General features: G+C 49.1%; 2 protein-coding genes across 3 annotated transcripts; both read left to right on the forward strand.

The window, feature by feature from the left end:
- Positions 1-4203: 4203 nt before the first annotated feature.
- On the forward strand, positions 4204-5352 carry LOC125920411 (sperm mitochondrial-associated cysteine-rich protein). The gene has a single exon (XM_049627610.1). It carries the CDS (start codon positions 4499-4501, stop codon positions 5003-5005), a length of 507 nt encoding a protein of 168 aa, XP_049483567.1. The 5' UTR covers positions 4204-4498; the 3' UTR covers positions 5006-5352.
- Positions 5353-11877: 6525 nt separating this feature from the next.
- Positions 11878-17170, forward strand: MFSD5 (major facilitator superfamily domain containing 5). 2 transcript variants are annotated; one of them, XR_007456673.1, is made up of 3 exons: positions 11878-12061; positions 12667-15237; positions 16706-17110. XR_007456673.1 is itself a non-coding variant. In XM_049625576.1 (2 exons), the coding sequence occupies exon 2, from the start codon at positions 12685-12687 to the stop codon at positions 14035-14037; it is 1353 nt and encodes a 450-aa protein (XP_049481533.1). In that variant the 5' UTR covers positions 11878-12061; positions 12667-12684; the 3' UTR covers positions 14038-17170. The 2 variants fall into 2 exon arrangements, 1 of the variants encoding a protein (XP_049481533.1); XM_049625576.1 differs by having other exon boundaries at positions 12667-17170.
- Positions 17171-19635: the final 2465 nt, after the last annotated feature.

Below are 19635 nucleotides of genomic sequence, written 5' to 3' on the forward strand. Positions count from 1 at the left end.
CCACACCTGGGACTTCCCCTGGATGGAAACTCCCAGAACCTTGGTGTCCTACCTCATCTGCCAACTCCCACCAATTGCCTGGGATCCGTTCAGCTTCAGTTGGATCTCGCCGTCTGCCAGCTCTCTACCAGACTACAGTTCCACTTTAGCCTCAGGGGCCTCCCCCAAAGATGTTGTCCCACCCTCTGGGCCCATCTTTGAAGTCTGGCTGCCCCTTCCAGCAGACTCCTTTGAAGAAAAGATGTGGGGCTGGGGCCAGGGGGTTGGGAAGCTATCCTTGGTTGAGCACTTACTGTGTTCCAGGCGCTGTGCTACGCATGTACCTTACTCAATCCACAAAGCAGTGCAGAGAGGTAGCAGTTATCGCCCCATTTCACAGAAGAGGGAGCTGAGAACCAGAGTGGTTAACAGCAACGTGCCCAAATCACACAGCTAGGAAGTGCCAAAGCTGAGATGGGAACCCAGGTCTTGGTGGTCCCGAGGGCTCTTTGCCATAGCCGGCTCCCTCCTCTTCTGTAGCTTCCCCTCTCTCTATGGGATGAGAGACTTGGGAAATTCAATTCAGTCCAATTCAGCAAACATTTATTATCTGCCTCATGCCAGGCATGTAGAGATGCCAAAAATACAAGGAAGGTGGCTGTCCTTGAGATCTGGTTGGAAAAGTCAGGTATAGGAGACTAGGCAGTATCTAACTTCAGCATAACGATCTGAGCAAGGTGGTGTGGACCAGAGGGAAAAAAGCAGTACTTTATTTTCTCTTTCTATACAGAATATATAAATATATTATGAACAGTGTATGAATAAGCTGGAATACAGCAAATACCTATTTAACTGCCAGGCAAGTCAAGAAGTAGTATTTCCTGCACTCCAGAAGCTCCCATGTGTTCTTCCCATAATTCCCTGCCTCCCCTAAGAAGTAACCACCATCCTGACTGTTGTGATCACTATTTTCTGGTTTTTCTTTATAGTTTTAGACCTATGTATGCACCCCTAAATACTATTGCTTAATCTTGCCTGCTTTTGTAAAATAAATGTTGCTTTTGTTTTATTTTATTTTTTTCAGAGAGAGAGAGAACAGGGGAGAGAGGCAGAGGGAGAGAGAGAATCCACACTCAGTGCAGAGCCGGGTGCAGGGCTCCATCCCACAACCCTGGGATCATGACCTGAGCTGAAATCAACAGTTGCATGCTCCACTGAGCCACCCAGGCACCCTAATCTTGCCTGCTTTTGAGGTTTATGTAAATGCAATGATACTGTATTACTCTTTCGTGTCCTCTTTTGTTCAACTTCCTGTTTGTGAGACACATCCAAGTTTTCGCATATTAACTGCCTTTTTATTGTTTCATGGTATGCATGAATATATCACAATTTATGATTGACGTTTTTATTCTGTTGGTAGATGTTTGAGTTGTTTTCAGTATGCCTACCATAAACAATGGTGCTAAGAACATTCTTGTACATGTTTCCCAGTACATACATGCAAGAGTTCTTCCAGGCTATATAACTAAGAGTTATGGGGCGCCTGGCTGGCTTAGTCGGGAGAGCATGGGACTCTTGATCTCGAGGTTGTGAGTTCGAGCCCCACACCGGGCATAGAGCTTAGTTTAAAAAGGGATGGGGCAGGGGCGCCTGGGTGGCTCAGTCGGTTGAGCGTCCGACTTCAGCCCAGGTCACGATCTCGCGGTCTGTGAGTTCGAGCCCCCCCGGTCCGTGAGTTCGAGCCCTGCGTGGGGCTCTGGGCTGATGGCTCAGAGCCTGGAGCCTGCTTCCGATTCTGTGTCTCCCTCTCTCTCTGCCCCTCCCCGTTCATGCTCTGTCTCTCTCTGTCTCAAAAATAAATAAACGTTAAAAAAAAAAGGGGGGGGGATGGGGCACTTGGGTAGTTCAGTCAGGTGAGCGTTCACCTCTTGATTTAGATTCAGGTCATGATCTCACAGTTCTTGAGCTTAAGCCCTATATACTCTGCACTGACAGTGCGAACCCTGCTTGGGATTTTCTCTCTTCCTCTCTCTGCCCCTCCCCTTCACTCTCTCTCTCTCTCTCTCTCTCTCTCTCTCAAAATAAATAAACTTTAAAAAATATATTTAAAAAATTAAAAATAAAAGGGGGACGCTTAGGTGGCTCAATTGGTTAAAGCATCTGATTCTTGATCTCAGCTCAGGGTTTTTTTTAATATATAATTTTTTAAATGTTTATTTTTGAGAGAGAGAGAGAGAGAGAGAGACAGGGTGTGAACAGGGGAGAGGCAAAAAGAGAGGGAGACACAGAATCTGAAGCAGGCTCCAGGCTCTGAGCTGTCAGCACAGGGCCCAACTCAGGGCTTGAACACACGAACATAAGATCATGACCTGAGCTGAAGTCAAACGCTTACCCGACTGAGCCACCCAGGTGCCCCTCAGCTTATGTCTTGATCTCAGCTCAGGGCTTGATCTTGGTCATGAGTTCAAAGCCCCATATTAGGCTCCATGTGGGGCATGGAGCCTACTTAAAAAATACAAAAAACGGGCACCTGAGTGGCTCAGTCGGTTGAGTGTCTGACTTTGGCTCAGGTTATGATCTCACGGTCTGTGAGTTTGAGCCCTCAGCATTGTCAGGCTCTGTGCTGGCATCCTGGAGCCTGGAGCCTGCTGTGAATTCTGTGTCTCCCTTGGGACGCCTGGGTGGCTCAGCTGGTTGAGCGTCTGACTTCTGCTCAGGTCGTGATCTCATGGTCCGTGAGTTCGAGCCCCACGTCAGGCTCTGTGCTGACAGCTCAGAGCCTGGAGCCTGCCTCGGATTCTGTGTCTCCCTCTCTCTGCCCTTCCCTGCTCATGCTCTGTCTCTCTCTCTGTCAAAAATAAGTAAACATTAAAAAAAAATTTTTTTTAAGAAATAATGGATTCTGTGTCTCCCTCTCTCTGCCTCTCTCCCACTCACGCGCTCTCTCTCTCTAAAGAATAAAATAAAAACATTAAAAAACAAAAACAAAAAACCTAACAGTCAAAGTGTATGTACAGGCAATTTCAATTTATCAAATAATGCCTGACTGTTTTCCAAAGTGCAGTTTTCCAATTATGCAGGAAGAAGAACATTCTAAACAGGGGCAGGCGTAGGACCAAGAAGAACTGTACACTCTGTTGCCTAAAACCCTCAGCGTTTTTCCCTTTTACTGGAACAAGATCCAAGCCCCTGCTGTGAGTGCCAGGGCCTTGCATGTTGAGGCCCCTGCCCTGCTCTCTACCGGTGCCATTATGACTCTGCCCCTCACCCCCAGTCCCATGGTCATGTGTGACTGCCTAACCCCACCTCTGCCCCAGTGTTCTTCCACTAGACATCTCCATAGCTCTTTCCCTCATTTCCTTCAGGTTTTTGCTAAAATATCCCTTCTCAGTGACACTTTCTCTGACCACCCAGTTTTAGATGGCAACCTCCCACATTCCTTACCCCCTCCTCAGCTTTGCTTGTCTCCACAGCCTGGCCACCTGGGTTCCATTCAGTCTCAGGCAGCTCTCCCCTGGTCTGCTAGGACTTGACACTTTATCTCCCCCCAAGCCTTAAGTGCCAGCATACCTGACTGTTGGGGGCTGGCTACCTGGCCCTGCTGATGGACTGGCCTCTCGGAGCCACTTTTGATCCGGGCAGCCTGGGTTTCTCACAGTCGTTCTCATGCTCTGAAAAAAAGCTCATGTATTTTGTTTATTTACCTGTTTGGTTTTGGTCCCCACCCTGCCCGAGCCCTCACTTTTATGGGAGCTCTATAAAAGAGGCAACCTCGCTGCCTTATTCACTACCCGATATATGATAAGTCCTCAAACAATAACTGTCCAGGCTGGTTGTCAATCTCCCAGAGACATCTGAGCACCCCTACACCCACACCTGGGAATTGCCCTGTGTGGAAATCCCCAGAACACAGGCATCCTCCCTCCACTGCCAGCTCCCGCCAACTTCCCTGGTTCGGTGTCAGACAGCTTCTGCTGGGGGCTGCTGCTGCTGCTGCTGCTGCTTCCCTAAATCCCCTCTGGAGACTGTCTGGGAGCTCTGGCTGCAGCTTTTCTGGCCATCAGGGCACAAGGGTGATGGGCAGGGGTCCTTAAACAGGCAGGGGTCAGGTGCCTGGAGCTCGAGAAAAACATTTTGATGGAATAAAGTGGAAGACTTCAGAGATGAGAGGACCTCACCAGGTGGAGAAAAGAAAAGGGCACGCTGAGCAGAGCAGAAGGAACAGTGGGAACAAAGGACTGGAGGCATGAGAGCGCATGTCGTATTTGAAGAACACGTTCTGGTCTGGTGCAGCTGGAGGGTTTTAGGTGGAAGGGAGCGTGGCAGGAGAGCATCCCTGGGCTGGCCTGGAGGGGGAGGGCTGGCTTGGGAGGTCTGAGCTCCCAGCAGGATCAGCAAAGGCTCAGCAGTGTCTTAGGTTTAATCCTGCCCCCACCCCTGCCTCTGTCAGTCTGTCCCTCCTACTTCACCCCTGCCCTTCCCTTCACCCAACCCCCAGCCTGGCCGCTCCTGAAGCTGAATGGACTTCTCCCTCGGCCTACGCTTGGGGCCTCGGAACAAGAAGGCCACCCACCAACAGCCCCCTACACCCTCCGGGCACGCCGCACCAGCTGCCGCCCCTTGTCTGTCCTGTCCCCCCTCCGCCTGTTTTTGCCCCTGCCCTAGCTGTCCTCCTCCCACCTGCTCCTGCACTGCCTATCCTTCTCATGCAGCTACCTGTCCCTCCTGCCCCAGTCTTCCTGGCCCACCCTGTACCTGCTCCTGCCCCCCCTGCCCTGCCTGTCCTCCCCTGACTTGTCCCCACAGCTCCTGTGTCTTGTGCGCTGGTCCGCACGTGACCTGCTGCCACCCCTCACCTTGCCCAATTTACCCTTGCTCCAGAGGCCGAGCTGCCTGTCCCAGCTCCTGCCTGGGCTGCAGTGACAGCTGTGGTTGTGGCCCAGGGGCTCCTCCAGGCTCCACTGGCCGCTGCAACCGCTGCTTCCGGGGACAACGCACCTCTCAGAGGCACTGTCTCATAGTCTAGCTGGACTGCTGCCCCGCTGAGAGGTTGTCAGTCTGGTCTCCCGGAGCACTTCTGCCAGCTGCTTCCTCTGGGGGGAGGCAGAAGCTCTGGAGTGAGGAGAGGCATCAGCTAAACCCCTCACCCAGACAGGTAGAGGCAGAAGACTGCTCAGAGCCCCCGCGCATCCCCCATAGTCCCTGAGAGCAGGGCATCTGCTTTGATGTTATTTTCTGGGCCTGCTCCCGCTGTTTCCAGAACCTCCTCTTCTGCAACTTCTGAAATGGAAAGCATGCTTCTCAGAGCCTCCCTCAAGGCCTCCGAAGGTGAGGAAGTTGGCCATTTTCTTCCTGTAGTCAGCCTCTGCTGGACATCCTTCTTGACTCATCTTCTCTGCAGTTCTCATGGATAAGGTACATTCCTCCTCTAGAGGCAGTAGGGGGCCCTTTGTCCAGGGGTTGCCTCTTGCCACTTGGGCCTCCACCCGTATCCCTTACTGACTCAAAAGTCTGTGGACCCCTTACCTCTCATCTTGAGTTAGGCAAAGAAGGTCAGTGGCTCTTAGACCAGAGGAGAAGGCTGAACAGAGGGTTCTTGGCTCTTCCCTCCCCTTGGATATCATGACATCCTTCATGGTTCTTTGCTTCTAGGAACCTGGCATTCTCTGCCTGGATGTCTTGTCTTTCAAATCTCGGAGTGCTCGCGCAGTGTCATGACCTCAATCTTCCAGCAATAATCCCCTCTGTTACATCCATGCTCATCTGGCATGGGGATAAGGGAAGCTGGGAAGTCTGGTCTCAGTGATCCCATCCATATAGCTAAGTCAAAATACCCTGTCCCTGTGGATAGGACCTGAGTTTGGAGAAGCCACCAAGAGGAAGCTGGAAGTAAGAGCCCCAGGTATCTGCTCAGGACTGGACCCTAAGCTAAAAGCCCCTAAGCATCCCTCCACACTCAAGTCCTCTGACATCAGTCTGTTTCAATGTTCTCTTTCTCGGCCTCCTTCTCTGGGACTCTTTTGAGCTTTCCTTTCTATCTGTTTATCTTTCTGTGTACCCTTCCTTCTGTCTTTCTACATCACTCTCTCCATTTCTATTTCCTTCTTTCTGTCATTGGGAGGTCCTACCTTCACTTAACTTTGCCTTCACATCAGCCTTCCTCATTTTCTATCCTTCTATTTCTCCCTCCTTCTATTTCCCCATCTAATGTAAAGTCTATTTAACATATATGTCTTTTTCTTTCCCCCTTCCCTGTCTCAGTTTGTGTCTTCACCTCTATTTTCTTCCTTGGTCTTTCGATCCACCTTCTCTTTCTCTTTTTCTAAGCAAGCTCTACGCCCAACATGGGGCTCGAACTCAGGACCCGGAGATCAAGAGTCGCACGCTCCACTGACAGAGCCAGCCAAGCTCCCCTCTCTCTGCTTTTCTATCCTGTTCTGCTTCTGGTGCATTTCATTCTCAGTCTCTTCCATTTCTATTTCCCTTTCTGTGCTTGCCTCCTTTCCAATCTTCTGGGTCTAGCTGTGTATTCATTTCCTATCTCTTTCTGCCTCCCCCAAACCTGGCTTTCTCTCTCTCTCCCTGGGTCCTGCAGGTGCCTCTACACCATGCCTGTGTCATGCCCATCTCATTACTGCACAAGGTCCAGGACACTGAGTCCTCTGATGTCTGTCTGTCTCACACACACCCCATGCCCTGGAGTGAGCAGAGCTGGACACAGCTACCAGAATTGTCCTTCCTTTCCCCACCATCTAGGCCATCCATCTCAACTCAGCTCCAAGCCCAAACTTTTTAAAAATGATGCTTCTTCCAATTTCTTATTCTGAAAATTGGCAATTAAAAAGAAAAAGAATTGGGGTGCTTGGCTGGCTCAGTTGGTGGAGTGTGTGACTCTTGATCTTGGGGTTGCAGGCTCAAGCCCCACGTTGGGTATACAGATTATGTAAAAATAAAATCTTTGGGAAAAAAAACCAATTAGGTATTTATGCTGCCTGTGCTGTATAAACTATATTTCAGGGTAGCCAAATAGCTCTTAAGAAGAATTCCAGCTAATGTGGAAGGAATACGGAATTAGAAAAATCATTGTGCAGCCCTTGATCAAATAATTGATCAAAGCAAGAATCATGAATGGATTAAACCAAAGATGATGGTTGATGGTGAACTTTACAATGGAGGAATCAAGCCGTGACCACCTCACCCCACTGAGGAATCTTACCATCACTAAAAAGGATATAACCCCTCTACTGTGTACCTCCTGGGGTGATGCAATCTGAAGCACTCAGTGCCAGCCATGAAAGACTCTTGCCAAACAAAGGAACAAACACACATCACAAAACTGAACATGATTCTAATCAAACCTCTAGAACCAACCTCCATTTAACAGGAAATATCAGGGATGGAGGAACAATTTAAATGACACAACGAGGAAGTAAGAAGACACATCCAGAGAGTGGGAACTTTTCAAGGAAATGTGGCTCAATTTCTTCAACTAGTCAATGGCTAGGGGGGGAAATTGAGAGGGGACATAAAATAACTACTATTATATGGGGCATGTGGACTTTTTTTTGGTTCCTGATTAGACAACCCAATTGTAAAAAGACAGTTTCAGACAGTTGGAGCCTTTTACTTACGGACTGGAGAATGCCAAGGAGTCAGTATTGATTTTGTTAGACATAAAATGGCTTCGGGGTTTTGTAAGAAAAGGGCCTTATTTCCTAGGGGTGCATATTGAAGTATGGAGTGAAGTGACATACTTACTTTTAAATATTTGGGCAGATAAAAAAGGACGGAATTAGGGGCGCCTGGGTGGCGCAGTCGGTTAAGCGTCCGACTTCAGCCAGGTCACGATCTCGCGGTCCGTGAGTTCGAGCCCCGCGTCAGGCTCTGGGCTGATGGCTCGGAGCCTGGAGCCTGTTTCCGATTCTGTGTCTCCCTCTCTCTCTGCCCCTCCCCCGTTCGTGCTCTGTCTCTCTCTGTCCCAAAAATAAATAAAAAACGTTGAAAAAAAAAAATTAAAAAAAAAAAAAAAAAAAGGACGGAATTAAAGGAATAGAAGCAACGAAGTGACAGAATTATATTATTGAATGAACTATGTAGGGGTTCATAGAACTCTGCTCTCTACCTGTGTGTATGTTTAAACATTTTCATAATAAAAGTTTTAAATGTTGCTCCTCTGGTAAGCACAGTTCCTCAATATTCCCAGACCACCCTCCCACCTTCCCTGAAAACTAGGACTTCCCCTGTGCCTCCCCAATACACAGACCTCAGCCCTCCCTGCAGTCTGCTAGAAGCATCTTCTAGAGATATGTTGTATTCACAGGCTGCCTTTTATCCCCTCCAGTCTTCTGCTGGCACATTTCCCATGTTTAGGAACTTTCCCAGCTGTTTTTCACAGTTCTGAGGGGACAGAGAAGCCTTAAGACTAAACATATTTTGGGGGCGGTTGGTTGGCTCAGTTGGGTAAGCATCTGATTCTTGGCTTTACCTCAGGTCATGATCTCATGGTTCGTGAGTTTGAGCCCCACATCAGGCTCTGTGTTGACAGCACAGAACCTGCTTGGGATTCTCTCTCCCTCTCTCTCTGCCCCTCCCTTGCTTGCTTGCTTGCTTTCTCTCTCTCTCAAAAATAAATTTAAAAACTTTAAACCATTTTTTAATGTTTATTATTTTTGAGAGAGAGGGAGAGAAAGAGAGAGAGCCTAGGAAGGGCAGAGAGACAGGGAGACACAGAATCCAAAGCAGGCTCCAGGCTCCAAGCTGTCGGCACAGAGCCCAATGCGGGGCTTGAACCCACAAACCGTGAGATCATGACCTGAGCCAAAGTTGGACACTCAACTGAGCCACCCAGGCGCCCCAAATTTTAAAAACTTTTAAAAGTTAGGGGCGCCTGGGTGGCGCAGTCGGTTAAGCTTCCGACTTCAGCCAGGTCACGATCTCGCGGCCCGTGAGTTCGAGCCCCGCGTCAGGCTCTGGGCTGATGGCTCGGAGCCTGTTTCCGATTCTGTGTCTCCCTCTCTCTCTGCCCCTCCCCCGTTCATGCTCTGTCTCTCTCTGTCCCAAAAATAAATTAAAAACGTTGAAAAAAAAAAAAAAACTTTTAAAAGTTAAAAAAAAAGACTACCCATATTTTGGGGGTGTCTGCCTGGGTGGCTAAGTCAGTTAAGCATCAGACTCTTGATTTTGGCTCAGATCATGATCTCACAGTTCGTGGGTTCAAGTCCCACATTGGGATCCCTGCTTGGGATTCTCTCTCTCCCTCTCTCTCTGCCCCTTCCCCCACCCTCAAAAATAAATAAATAAACTTAAAAAAAAAAAAAGAGTAAACATACTTTGGGGCCCCTGGGTGGCTCAGTCAGTTGAGCGACCAACTTCAGTCCAGGTCATGATCTCACGGTCCATAGGTTCCAACCCCACATCAGGCTCTGTGCTGACAGCTCAGAGCCTGGAGCCTGCTTCAGATTCTGTGTCTCATTCTCTTTCTGCCCCTCCCCTCCTCACTCTCTCTCTCTCTCTCTCTCTTTCAAAAATCAATAAAAAACATTTAAAAAAGACTAAACATATTTTTAATATGTCCCACAATAAACAAAAATAATCCAAAATAATGTAATCTTGCTGTAAGTCTCTTTCTGCCAGGTGCTTCTGAGCAAAATGCGATTCAACAATGGGGGAAAACTGGCCTCCCTCCTGGAAAACAGAAGGCCAGGAATGCAAGGCCATCCTGTCCCATTCCTGCCTTCATTCAGGATGACCTCCACCCCCAAAAGAAATGGGTGACATGAGTCCAAGGAGCTTCAGTCCGGGAATGGGATGGAGAGCATTTGGGTTGCCTTTGCCCTCACTCACTGAATGACCTTGGAGAAATCATGGTTTTTGAGGCTTTGTGTTTCTAGATGAATGCATGGGAACCACTTCCCCTGGGAAGCCCATGGGGGAAGCCCTGGGTTCCCTGTGGGAACCACCCTCTGTAGGAGGGTGCCAGTTAGGAATAAAGGCACTTTGGAACTTGTAGATATAAATCTTTGCTGTTTACCTTATCGTAAGAAAGTATTTCTCAAGATATGATCCCAGACTCTCCCACTACCCTCCAAACTTTAGTATAAAGGAAACCAACACTTGCCAATCACCTGTGCAAGTGAGTGAACTCATTTAATCTTCTCAGAAACTATGAGTGTGGAATTGGAAAGATCTGGGTCCCAGTTCTAACCCTACCTCTTATCACGTGACTCTGGGCACATTATTTAACCTTGCCAACTCTCAAGGATAATAATAGTACCTACCTCATGGGTTGTTTGTGACAGTTAAATAATTCATCTGCAGCAGACAGCCCAGGAATTCTTAAAACAGAGCTTAGGTACATGATAACTGTTTGATGACTGTTACCAGCTAATATGGGCCAATACTTTTTAGAGTAACTTATCTGGATTAACTTATTCAGTCATCAAATATTTACTGAATCCTTTGTACTTACCAATACTGTTTCTTAACTTTCTTAATTTTTTTAATGTTTATTTATTTTTGAGAAAGAGACAGCGTGCAGGAGAGGGAGGGGCAGGGAGAGAGATAGAGATACAGAATCCGAAGCAGGCTCCAGGCTCTGAGCTGTCAGCACAGAGCCCGACCTGGGGCTCAAACCGACAAACCGTGAGATCATGACGTGAGCCGAAGTCGGACGCTTAACCAGCTGAGCCACCCAGGAGCCCCACTTTATTTCTTTTTTATAGTAATCTCTACACCCAACTTGGGGCTCAAACTCACGACCCCATGTTCTTCCAGATGAGCCAGCCAGGCACCTCCCCAATAACTGTTTTAACTACTGGGAATACAAGTGAACAAATAGATAAAAATTTGTAAGGAGAAGAGACAGTAAATCAGTAAAACACATAGTGTGCCAGATGGTGTGAAGTATGGGGAAAATGCAGCAAAGGTGAATAGAGGCTGGAAGGATAGCAGGTGGATTGCTGTGGTGGATGTGGTGGTGTTGCTATTTTAAGCAGGATGGCTCAGGAAGGCCTGATAAGGTGACATGTGAACAGAGAACTGGAGAGGCCGAGGGAGGGAACCATGTGGGTATTTGGGAGAAGAACCAGAACCTTGCAGGCCACAGTGTGCAAAGGCCTGGGAGGTAGCCAGTATAGACGGAGTAGAAAGACTCTAAAGGGAGAATTGTAGATGAAATCAGAGAAGTAGCAGAGGAACAGAGGATAGAAGGTTTTGTAGGTCATTATAAAGATTCTGACTTTTACAGTTAATGAGATGGGAAGCCACTGGAAATAACAGTAGGACAGGAGACGGGTTAAATAATCTTTCCAATGTAACACAGCTTAGGTAAGTGGCAGAAGGTGGGCGTTCAGCACCAAGGCTGAACTTGAGCCTTTTTAATTTGTGCACTGCTCTCCTGTGACTGCAGACAAAGGAATTGGGACACTGAGAAGTAATGTGGCTTGCCCGAGGCCACGCAGTGATAAGTGACAGGGGTGCGATTTGAGCCTTAGCCCGGCTGCAAGCCCGAGTCCAAAGTCCTTTACACCACACTGCCTCCCTCAGGTGTCTGGGCCATACTGACGTCGGGCCTGGCGGTCGCTACCGTGAGAAAGAGGGAAACCGAGGAGCCGGCTCGGCTCGGGGTAGCGACATTTCTTAGGAAGCGCCAGCCCGCGAGTCTGCGGGACTGCGGGCATTCTCCATGTTGCGGAGGGAGAGAAAAAATGGATCCTTATTTCAGGGCGGCCCCACAGTCACCCGGGAGTCGAAGAAGCGGGTGTCACGGGAAAACAGCGAAGGGGGCAGGAGCGACAGTAGCAACTACTACTGCCTCTACTCTTTACTGCGGGCGTCGAGAGTTGGGATCCTAGCAGAGGTTGGGGGGGCAGAAGGCGGAGCAGGGGCGGAGCTTGAGCGCCGCGCCCCGTCACGTGAGGGGGCTATCATGGCGGCGGCCAGAGGCCTACCCGGCTCCCGGAAGCAGGCTGAGAGGCGGGCAAGCTGCTGGAACCCGAACCGGAGCCGGAGGTAGAGCGGGCAGGGCGTCCGGGCGGCCTGGAGCCGGACGTGTCCGGGGCGTCCCCGTAGACCGGGGCAGCAGGTGAGACGGGGTCTGGGCGAGGCGCGAGTGGGTGTGGCGGCGACGGGGCGCTGGGCGGGGGCTAGGGGGCGCAGGGGGTTGCCTAAGACCTGGAGGAGGGGGAACCCGAGATGCACGCGCGTGACCCTGAAGCAAATCGGGAGGACCGCGCGGGCGGGAGGGATGCCCTGGACAGATGGAAAGACTTTGAGGGCTAAAACGAGCTCTCCAGAGGGAATGGGAGGTAATAGAAGTATGCAGAAGCTGTCGTGGAAGAAGAGGGCAGCATCCCTTTAACTCGTGGGGCCGGAATTATTGTATTGAAGGGACTCCCTCTTTGCTATGCCAGGCAAGGGTGGGGCGAGTGCTCAGTCTTCTCCCCTCTCCTCTTACCCCTCCTTGCCCCACCGTGTCCTAGGAGACGGCTCTGGCGGGCCACTCCTCCCACCCACCCAACTGGTCCCTCCGGTCTGAGCTCTAGAGGAGTGGAGTTGAGGGGTGGGGAAATGCAGTTGGCAGGGGGGGGGTTGGGTGGAACTGCCTTCTGCTTAGACACCCAGCCCCTTGACAGTGCTACCTGGGCAATGGATGTGACTCTAACCCCACCCCCACCCCTCCTTCTCTAGGTCGTCCGGGGGCCCGCCATGCTGGTGACTGCCTACCTTGCCTTTGTGGTCCTCCTGGCCTCCTGCCTAGGATTGGAATTGTCAAGATGCCAGGCTAAGCCCCCTGGAAGGGCCTGCAGCAACCCCTCCTTCCTTCGGTTTCAACTGGACTTCTATCAGGTCTACTTCCTGGCCCTGGCAGCTGACTGGCTCCAGGCCCCCTACCTCTATAAACTGTATCAGCATTACCACTTCCTGGAGGGTCAGATTGCCATCCTCTATGTCTGTGGCCTTGCCTCCACAGTCCTTTTTGGACTGGTGGCCTCCTCCCTTGTGGATTGGCTGGGTCGCAAGAAGTCTTGTGTCCTCTTCTCCCTCACTTACTCTCTATGCTGCTTAACCAAACTCTCTTGGGACTACTTTGTGCTGCTGATGGGCCGAGCACTTGGTGGGCTGTCCACCGCCCTGCTCTTCTCTGCCTTTGAGGCTTGGTACATCCATGAACACGTGGAGCGCCATGACTTCCCTGCTGAGTGGATCCCAGCTACCTTTGCCCGAGCTGCCTTCTGGAACCATGTGCTGGCTGTAGTGGCAGGCGTGGCAGCTGAGGCTGTGGCCTGCTGGATGGGGCTGGGGCCTGTAGCGCCCTTCGTGGCTGCCATCCCTCTTTTGGCTCTGGCTGGGGCCTTGGCCCTTCATAACTGGGGAGAGAACTATGATCGGCAGCGTGCCTTTTCAAGGACTTGTGCCGGAGGCCTACGCTGTCTCCTGTCAGACCGCCGCGTGCTACTGCTAGGCACCATACAAGCCCTGTTTGAGAGTGTCATCTTCATCTTTGTCTTCCTCTGGACACCTGTGCTGGACCCACATGGGGCCCCGCTGGGCATCGTCTTCTCCAGTTTCATGGCAGCCAGCCTGCTTGGCTCTTCCCTGTACCGCATCGCTACCTCCAAGAGGTACCACCTTCAGCCCATGCACCTACTCTCCCTTGCTGTCCTCATCGTCGTCTTCTCCCTTTTCATGTTGACTTTCTCCACCAGCCCAGGCCAGGAGAATCCAGTGGAGTCCTTCATAGCCTTCCTACTTATCGAATTGGCCTGTGGGCTATACTTTCCCAGCATGAGCTTCCTGCGGAGAAAGGTGATCCCTGAGACAGAGCAAGCTGGCGTACTCAACTGGTTCCGGGTGCCCTTGCACTTACTGGCCTGCCTGGGGCTCCTAGTCCTCCATGACAGCGATCACAAAACGGGCACTCGGAACATGTTCAGCATCTGCTCTGCCGTCATGGTGATGGCCCTGCTAGCGGTGGTGGGGCTCTTCACCGTGGTAAGGCACAATGCTGAGCTGCGAGTGCCCTCGCCCACCGGAGAGCCCTATGCCCCTGAGCTCTAGCCCTGCTCCAGGACGAGGAGGCTGGGAAGGACTCTTGAATCCCACCTCTCTAGAATTGTACAGATCTCTCTGTGACTGACTTCGCAGCTGTCTGGGCCCTCAGCCTGTCCCGGGGCCCCTCCCGCCAGTGCTTTGAGCTGGAGAGCACGTGGGGGTGATGGCTTGGAAGGAAGATGCCAGAAGTTGCCTCTGTGTTACTCCCTTTCCATTTAAAAATAAACACTTTTAATTGATCATTGATTAGATTCACTTACCCTCACCTGTACCCACGTCAGTAGTTTCTGGTGAGTAGGCAGCTGGAGAGTTTGAGGATAGAGATGGGGTTGCCAGCAGACAGTATTTGTATTTCTAGCCTCTCTAAGACTGTCTCCAGTTTAAACTGAGAGCCGTAGCATTGCCTCGTAGCAGAAATGGGTGGGGAATGCTTGAGGCCTCTAGATCTAGATCGTGTTGCCCTGGAGACAGGTACCCTTTCTAGTTGCCCAGCAAGACCCTTGCTCCACATCCAGGGTGAGACCGTGTCTGGAGGATGTGGGGTGAGTGCCCACAACACTGAACAAAGATTCCAGAGGTTTGAGTTGCTTCTATGACCACCCCCTTGGGACAATCTGGGACCTTCCTGCAGAAACAACTTGGAGCTCAGCCCGTGTACGCTACCTGGCAGAATGCACCATTTGTCCAGCACCACCGGGGCTCACCAGGTCCTCTGTCCTGTATCCTTGCATGCAACCTAAGTGAAGGGCATGCCAAGGGGAGAGAACAGTGAATGGCTGAGGGACTGGGACATCTTGTCTGTACCTGACTCTTCCCCACCCAGCCTGAGTGAGGGTGAGGAAGCCATCAGGGCAGGAAACAGTACCAGTGGGAACACCAGTTTGGTGGGCCCCTCCCTGCCTCACCTGATGGTATCTGCCTTTCCTCCTCCCACCAAAACCCAGGCTTCTCAGAGGAAGCAGAGCCAGCTTTTAAAAAGGTGGGGATGAAGGGAGGGTAGGCTCAAGGTTATGTCCTGGAATGTGCTTGAGCTGGGCATGGGGGAGCCACCCGTTTTGGAAAGGGATTGATAATATGTCCCTGGGTCCCAGACTGCGTTCCAGACAGGAAGATGCAAGATGGACCAAGACCTGCAAGTTCCGACCTGTGCAGAGAGATAACATCAGCTGGTGCTGTAGGAATTCGGCATAGATGGGCTTCTGCAGGGTGAGGCTGAGGGGGGAGGAATGGGTGGTGGTCTCAGGTCCCTATTAGGTAAAGAAGAAGAAGAAAAAACAAGTTCCCTCACCCAGACTGCAGGGAACAGAGGTTAGGTACAGAAAAACATATCTTTTCCGTCCCCTATCTTGAAGCAAAGACAGAATCTCTTGCAAAACTCCACTTCCTCTTTCTGCCCTGTTGAGCTGGGCCTACATATATTTGATAGGTATTTGTAGACTTTCCGTCCCTCTCCACCGTAGTATGGTCTCCTTGAGGACAGGCACAAGTTGTGGCTTACTTGCCTTCGTGTCCTCCATATATACACACCAGTGGGTGCTTTAACCGTGGCTGTGCTTAGTATGTATCTGGAGAGGAAACAGGCTAGCCCAACCTGGCTTTTTAAGAGCTGCCCATTTGGGAAGTCTACGAGACTAGAATCCAGAGCCTAGTCAATGATTGGTTGTTTTGGATAGCAGTAATTTTTTTTACTGATGGAAGCACGAGGAGGTCTCACATTCCTAAGTGATCAGGAAATAGGGAGGAAGAGGAGACCGACTAATGAGGTTCCTAGCTTTGTCCCCGTTGAGCTTTCTCCAAAGGTACTGGTAAAAAACTTTTTTTACGCATGAGGGAAGTCCACTTGAAGAGCACGTAGCACGTGAATGGCAAAACCAAAGCCAAACTGCTTCTTGCTGCCTGCCCAGTGCCTCCTCTATGCCATGGACTGCCTGTGTCCCCTGCCTTTCCCCCTCTAGCCTGGCTCCCTCATCCCAAGCCCTGTCCTGGGAGACGGGCAAGCGACCGGGAGTGTTTAGCCTTGGCCATCCGGTCCACTTTTTGGTATCTGCCCATCTAAGTCAAAGGAGGGATGGATTCACCAGGTGCGCACTGCCTGCAAAACACTGCTTTTGATGCTCTGCTGAGGGGCAGCGTAGGGAACTGGTTAAGAGGATGGTGCCAGAGCCTGACTGCCTGGGTTCAAATGTGTGCCTTAGTTTTCTCATCTGTAAAATAGGGATGATAGAGTCATTCCTACCCCCATAGGGCTCCTTTGAGGATTAAAAACATTATTGTATATAAGGGCTTGGAACGGCACTTGGCCCACAGTGTAAGCACTACAGTGGTGTTTGCTTTTATGTTTTATTTTAAAACTCTTCCAATCCAGCTGAGCTGAACCAGATTTGGGTGTGAGAATGAATGGATAGGGCTGTAATGGGGGTATAGAACTTTCCAACGCATCCCAGTGGCTGGGTGATTCCCAGAAGTGTTTATCCTTGGTCCCGGCCCAGATGGAAGCATCAAGCAATTGAGAGGCCTTCTGCTCTGGGGTATGTGAGCAGCTGAGTAGGGTGTCAGTGTGTTCCACTTGAACTCATTTCCTCTTCCTCAAGTGGGAAGGTCAGCTTGGTGTCAGACTCGATACACACCACTATCTTTCACTAAGAGGCTCCTGATTTTCTGACTTCCCCTCCAGCTGGACACATGATTATTTGATTTGGAACTTTGAAGTGATCCTGAGGAGAGCAGAAACATCCCAAGGAACCAGGAGCCAGTGGACAAGAAGGCAGGAGAATTGGAACATGAGGTCAGCACTGGGTTCTGAGACCTGGAGGACTATCTCTTCCTGGAAATTCAGTCCCTGCTCAGGGAGAGGGGGAGCTTTTCCCAGCTAATGGCCATGACCCTTTGGCTACGTCTAGGTTCCACTCCCCATCACTGTTCCCCTAACCCCAACCCTGTGGTTCTCTCCATCCCTTTTATTATTTTTTGCCACCACTTCCTCACAGAACCACAGAAGAGAATTATAAAACAAAAATTTGTCATGCTTGGGATTAGATCTAATGTAAAAATGCTTCATGTTTGCTTTAAGGTGTGTGTGTGTGTTTTTACAATAAATTAAATGAACTCATTGTAAGATCATCAAATGCAAATACATATATATGTGTGTGTGTGTGTGTGTGTGTGTGTGTGTGTGTGTGTGTGTGTATATATATATATATATATATATATATATATGGAGAGAGAGGGAGAGGCTCCCTAAATCCCACTCTTCATACCGCTGTTTGGAGTCTAATCCACAGATTTAATATTAGTTGGGGTTTGTCATTTTTATTTTTTTTTATAAATGGGTAGGGCCCCATTTGTTTTTCAAAGTTTATTTGTTTATTTTGAGAGAGAGAGTCGGGGAGGAGCAGAGAGAGAGAGAGAGAGAATCCCAAGCAGGCTCTGCACTGTCAGTGCTGAGCCCCATATGGGGCTCAAACTCATAAACCGTGAGATCACAACCTGAACTGAAACCAAGATTCGAATGCTGTTTGGTTTTTTTAAAGTAAACTCTATGCCCAACATGGGGCTTAAACTCATGACCTTGAGATCAAGAGTCCCATGTTCTACCGATTGAACCAGTCAGGTGCCCCAGTTGGTTTTTGTTTTGTCTTTTAATAAAAATTGAATCAACGTGTTGAATCATGCTGTTCTGCAACCTTTTTTTACCTAACAGTAATCTCGTTTTTCACTCTTTAAAACCATTGAAATCCTCAGGAAGACTATAACAGTCATCCATATATCTCTGACATCTTTATATGGCAATACATATAAAATGTCTATGTAACATTGTTAGGGCCTTTGGAAATCATTTCAAGGCTATTCTATTTGAGGCTGGCAGAACCCCTGGGAAGTAGTGAGGCTTGATGCTTCTATCCCCGTTTCACAGATTAATAATACAATGAACTGGGACTAGAATCCAGTTTCTCTGTCTAGACTCAAAGTGCTTTCCACTATCCTGTGCTTTCTCTTTAGAAGCTGGGCATTCAAATGAGGGATTGAAATTTGTGACTAAGGTTCATAAATGGTCAGAATTTATCAATCTCTTAATACTTCAGGAACTTCCTATTTCTTGTAAGAAGTAGATGAGGAATAAAAAGGGGTGCCTGTGTGGCATAGTCAGTTAAGCACCCAACTCTTGATTTCGGCTCAGGTCATTATCTCATGGTTCGTGAGATTGAGCCCCGAGTCAAGCTCTGTGCTGACAGTGTGGAGCCTGCTTGGGATTTTCTCTCTCTCTCTTTCTTTGCCCCTCCCCTGCTCACAAGTGCCACGCTCTCTCTCTCTAAAAATAAACATTAAAAAAAAAGAAGGGTGCCTTCTGACACCAGTTGAGCATCTGACTCCTGATTTTGGCTTAGGTCATGATCCCAAGGTCATAGGATTGAGTTTTGCATCGGGCTCTGAGTTGAATGTGGAGCCTGCTTCAGATTCTCTTTCTCCCTCTGCTCCTCCCTGGCTTGTGCAGGGGTGTGAGCTTGCTCTCTCTCTCTCTCTCTCTCTCTCTCTCAAAAAAAATTTTTTTTGAAAAAAATTTTTTGAATGTTTTTATTTATTTTTGAGACAGAGAGAGACAGAACATGAGCAGGGTAGGGGAAGAGAGAGAGGGAGACACAGAATCTGAAGCAGGCTCCAGGCTCTGAGCTGTCAGCACAGAGCCCAGACGTGGGGCTTGAACTCACGGAGTGTGAGATCATGACCTGAGGTAAAGTCAGACGCTTAACTGACTGAGCCACCCCGGCGCCCCCCCCAAAAAATTTTTTTTAAAAAGAAGAGGAGGCGGCCTGGATGGCTCAGTGGGTTAAGCATCCAACTTTGGCTCAGGTAATGATCTCATGGTTTGTGAGTTCGAGCCCCACACTGGGCTTTGCACTGACAGTGCATGGAGCCTGCCTGGGATTCTCTCTCCCTCTCTCTATGCCCCTCTCTCGTGCTCTCTCTCTCAAAATAAACTTTAAAAAAGATATATAGATAGATAGATAGATAGATAGATAGATATAGATATATATATATAATTATAGATATATATAATTATATATATATATATATATATATATATAAGAATAAAAAGGACAAATTCTCTCCCCTTGAGTTTAGAATCAAGTAGATGTAACAAAACACAGGAAAATAGTTCTACAACACTTGCTACACAACATGTAAATAAATGAGTAGTGATTGCTAAGATGTAAGCAAGAGGAAATGAGCAGTATGAGAGTTGATACGTTCACTGATCATTTACAAACACCTCTGTTGGGTCCTCTACCCTACAAGAGATATGTATGTAATGTCTACAACATATACTTAGCACCTACATTAATATTATCATTCCAACACTGAGATTCTTTGGAGATGTTCTCGTTCTTGTCTTTGTTTTTAAAAATAGTCTCTGCTAGAATCTCAGCTCCTAAAAGAGGTGGATGATGATGAAGAAAGACGATGATGATAAGGGCACCTCGCTGGCTCAGTCAGAAGAAGATGCCACTCTTGATCTCAGTGTCCTGAGTTTGAACCCTGCACTGGGTGTAGAGATTACTTACATAAATAACACCTAGAAAAAGAAAGAAAGAAAGAAAGAAAGAA

This window comes from Panthera uncia, chromosome B4, assembly GCF_023721935.1.
Source record: "Panthera uncia isolate 11264 chromosome B4, Puncia_PCG_1.0, whole genome shotgun sequence".
Classification (NCBI taxonomy): Eukaryota; Metazoa; Chordata; class Mammalia; order Carnivora; family Felidae; genus Panthera; species Panthera uncia.

Bases quoted from the DNA above. Each gene is read 5' to 3' on its own strand.
- LOC125920411 (XM_049627610.1), top strand. From the start codon at position 4,499: ATGGACTTCTCCCTCGGCCTACGCTTGGGGCCTCGGAACAAGAAGGCC.
- MFSD5 (XM_049625576.1), top strand. From the start codon at position 12,685: ATGCTGGTGACTGCCTACCTTGCCTTTGTGGTCCTCCTGGCCTCCTGC.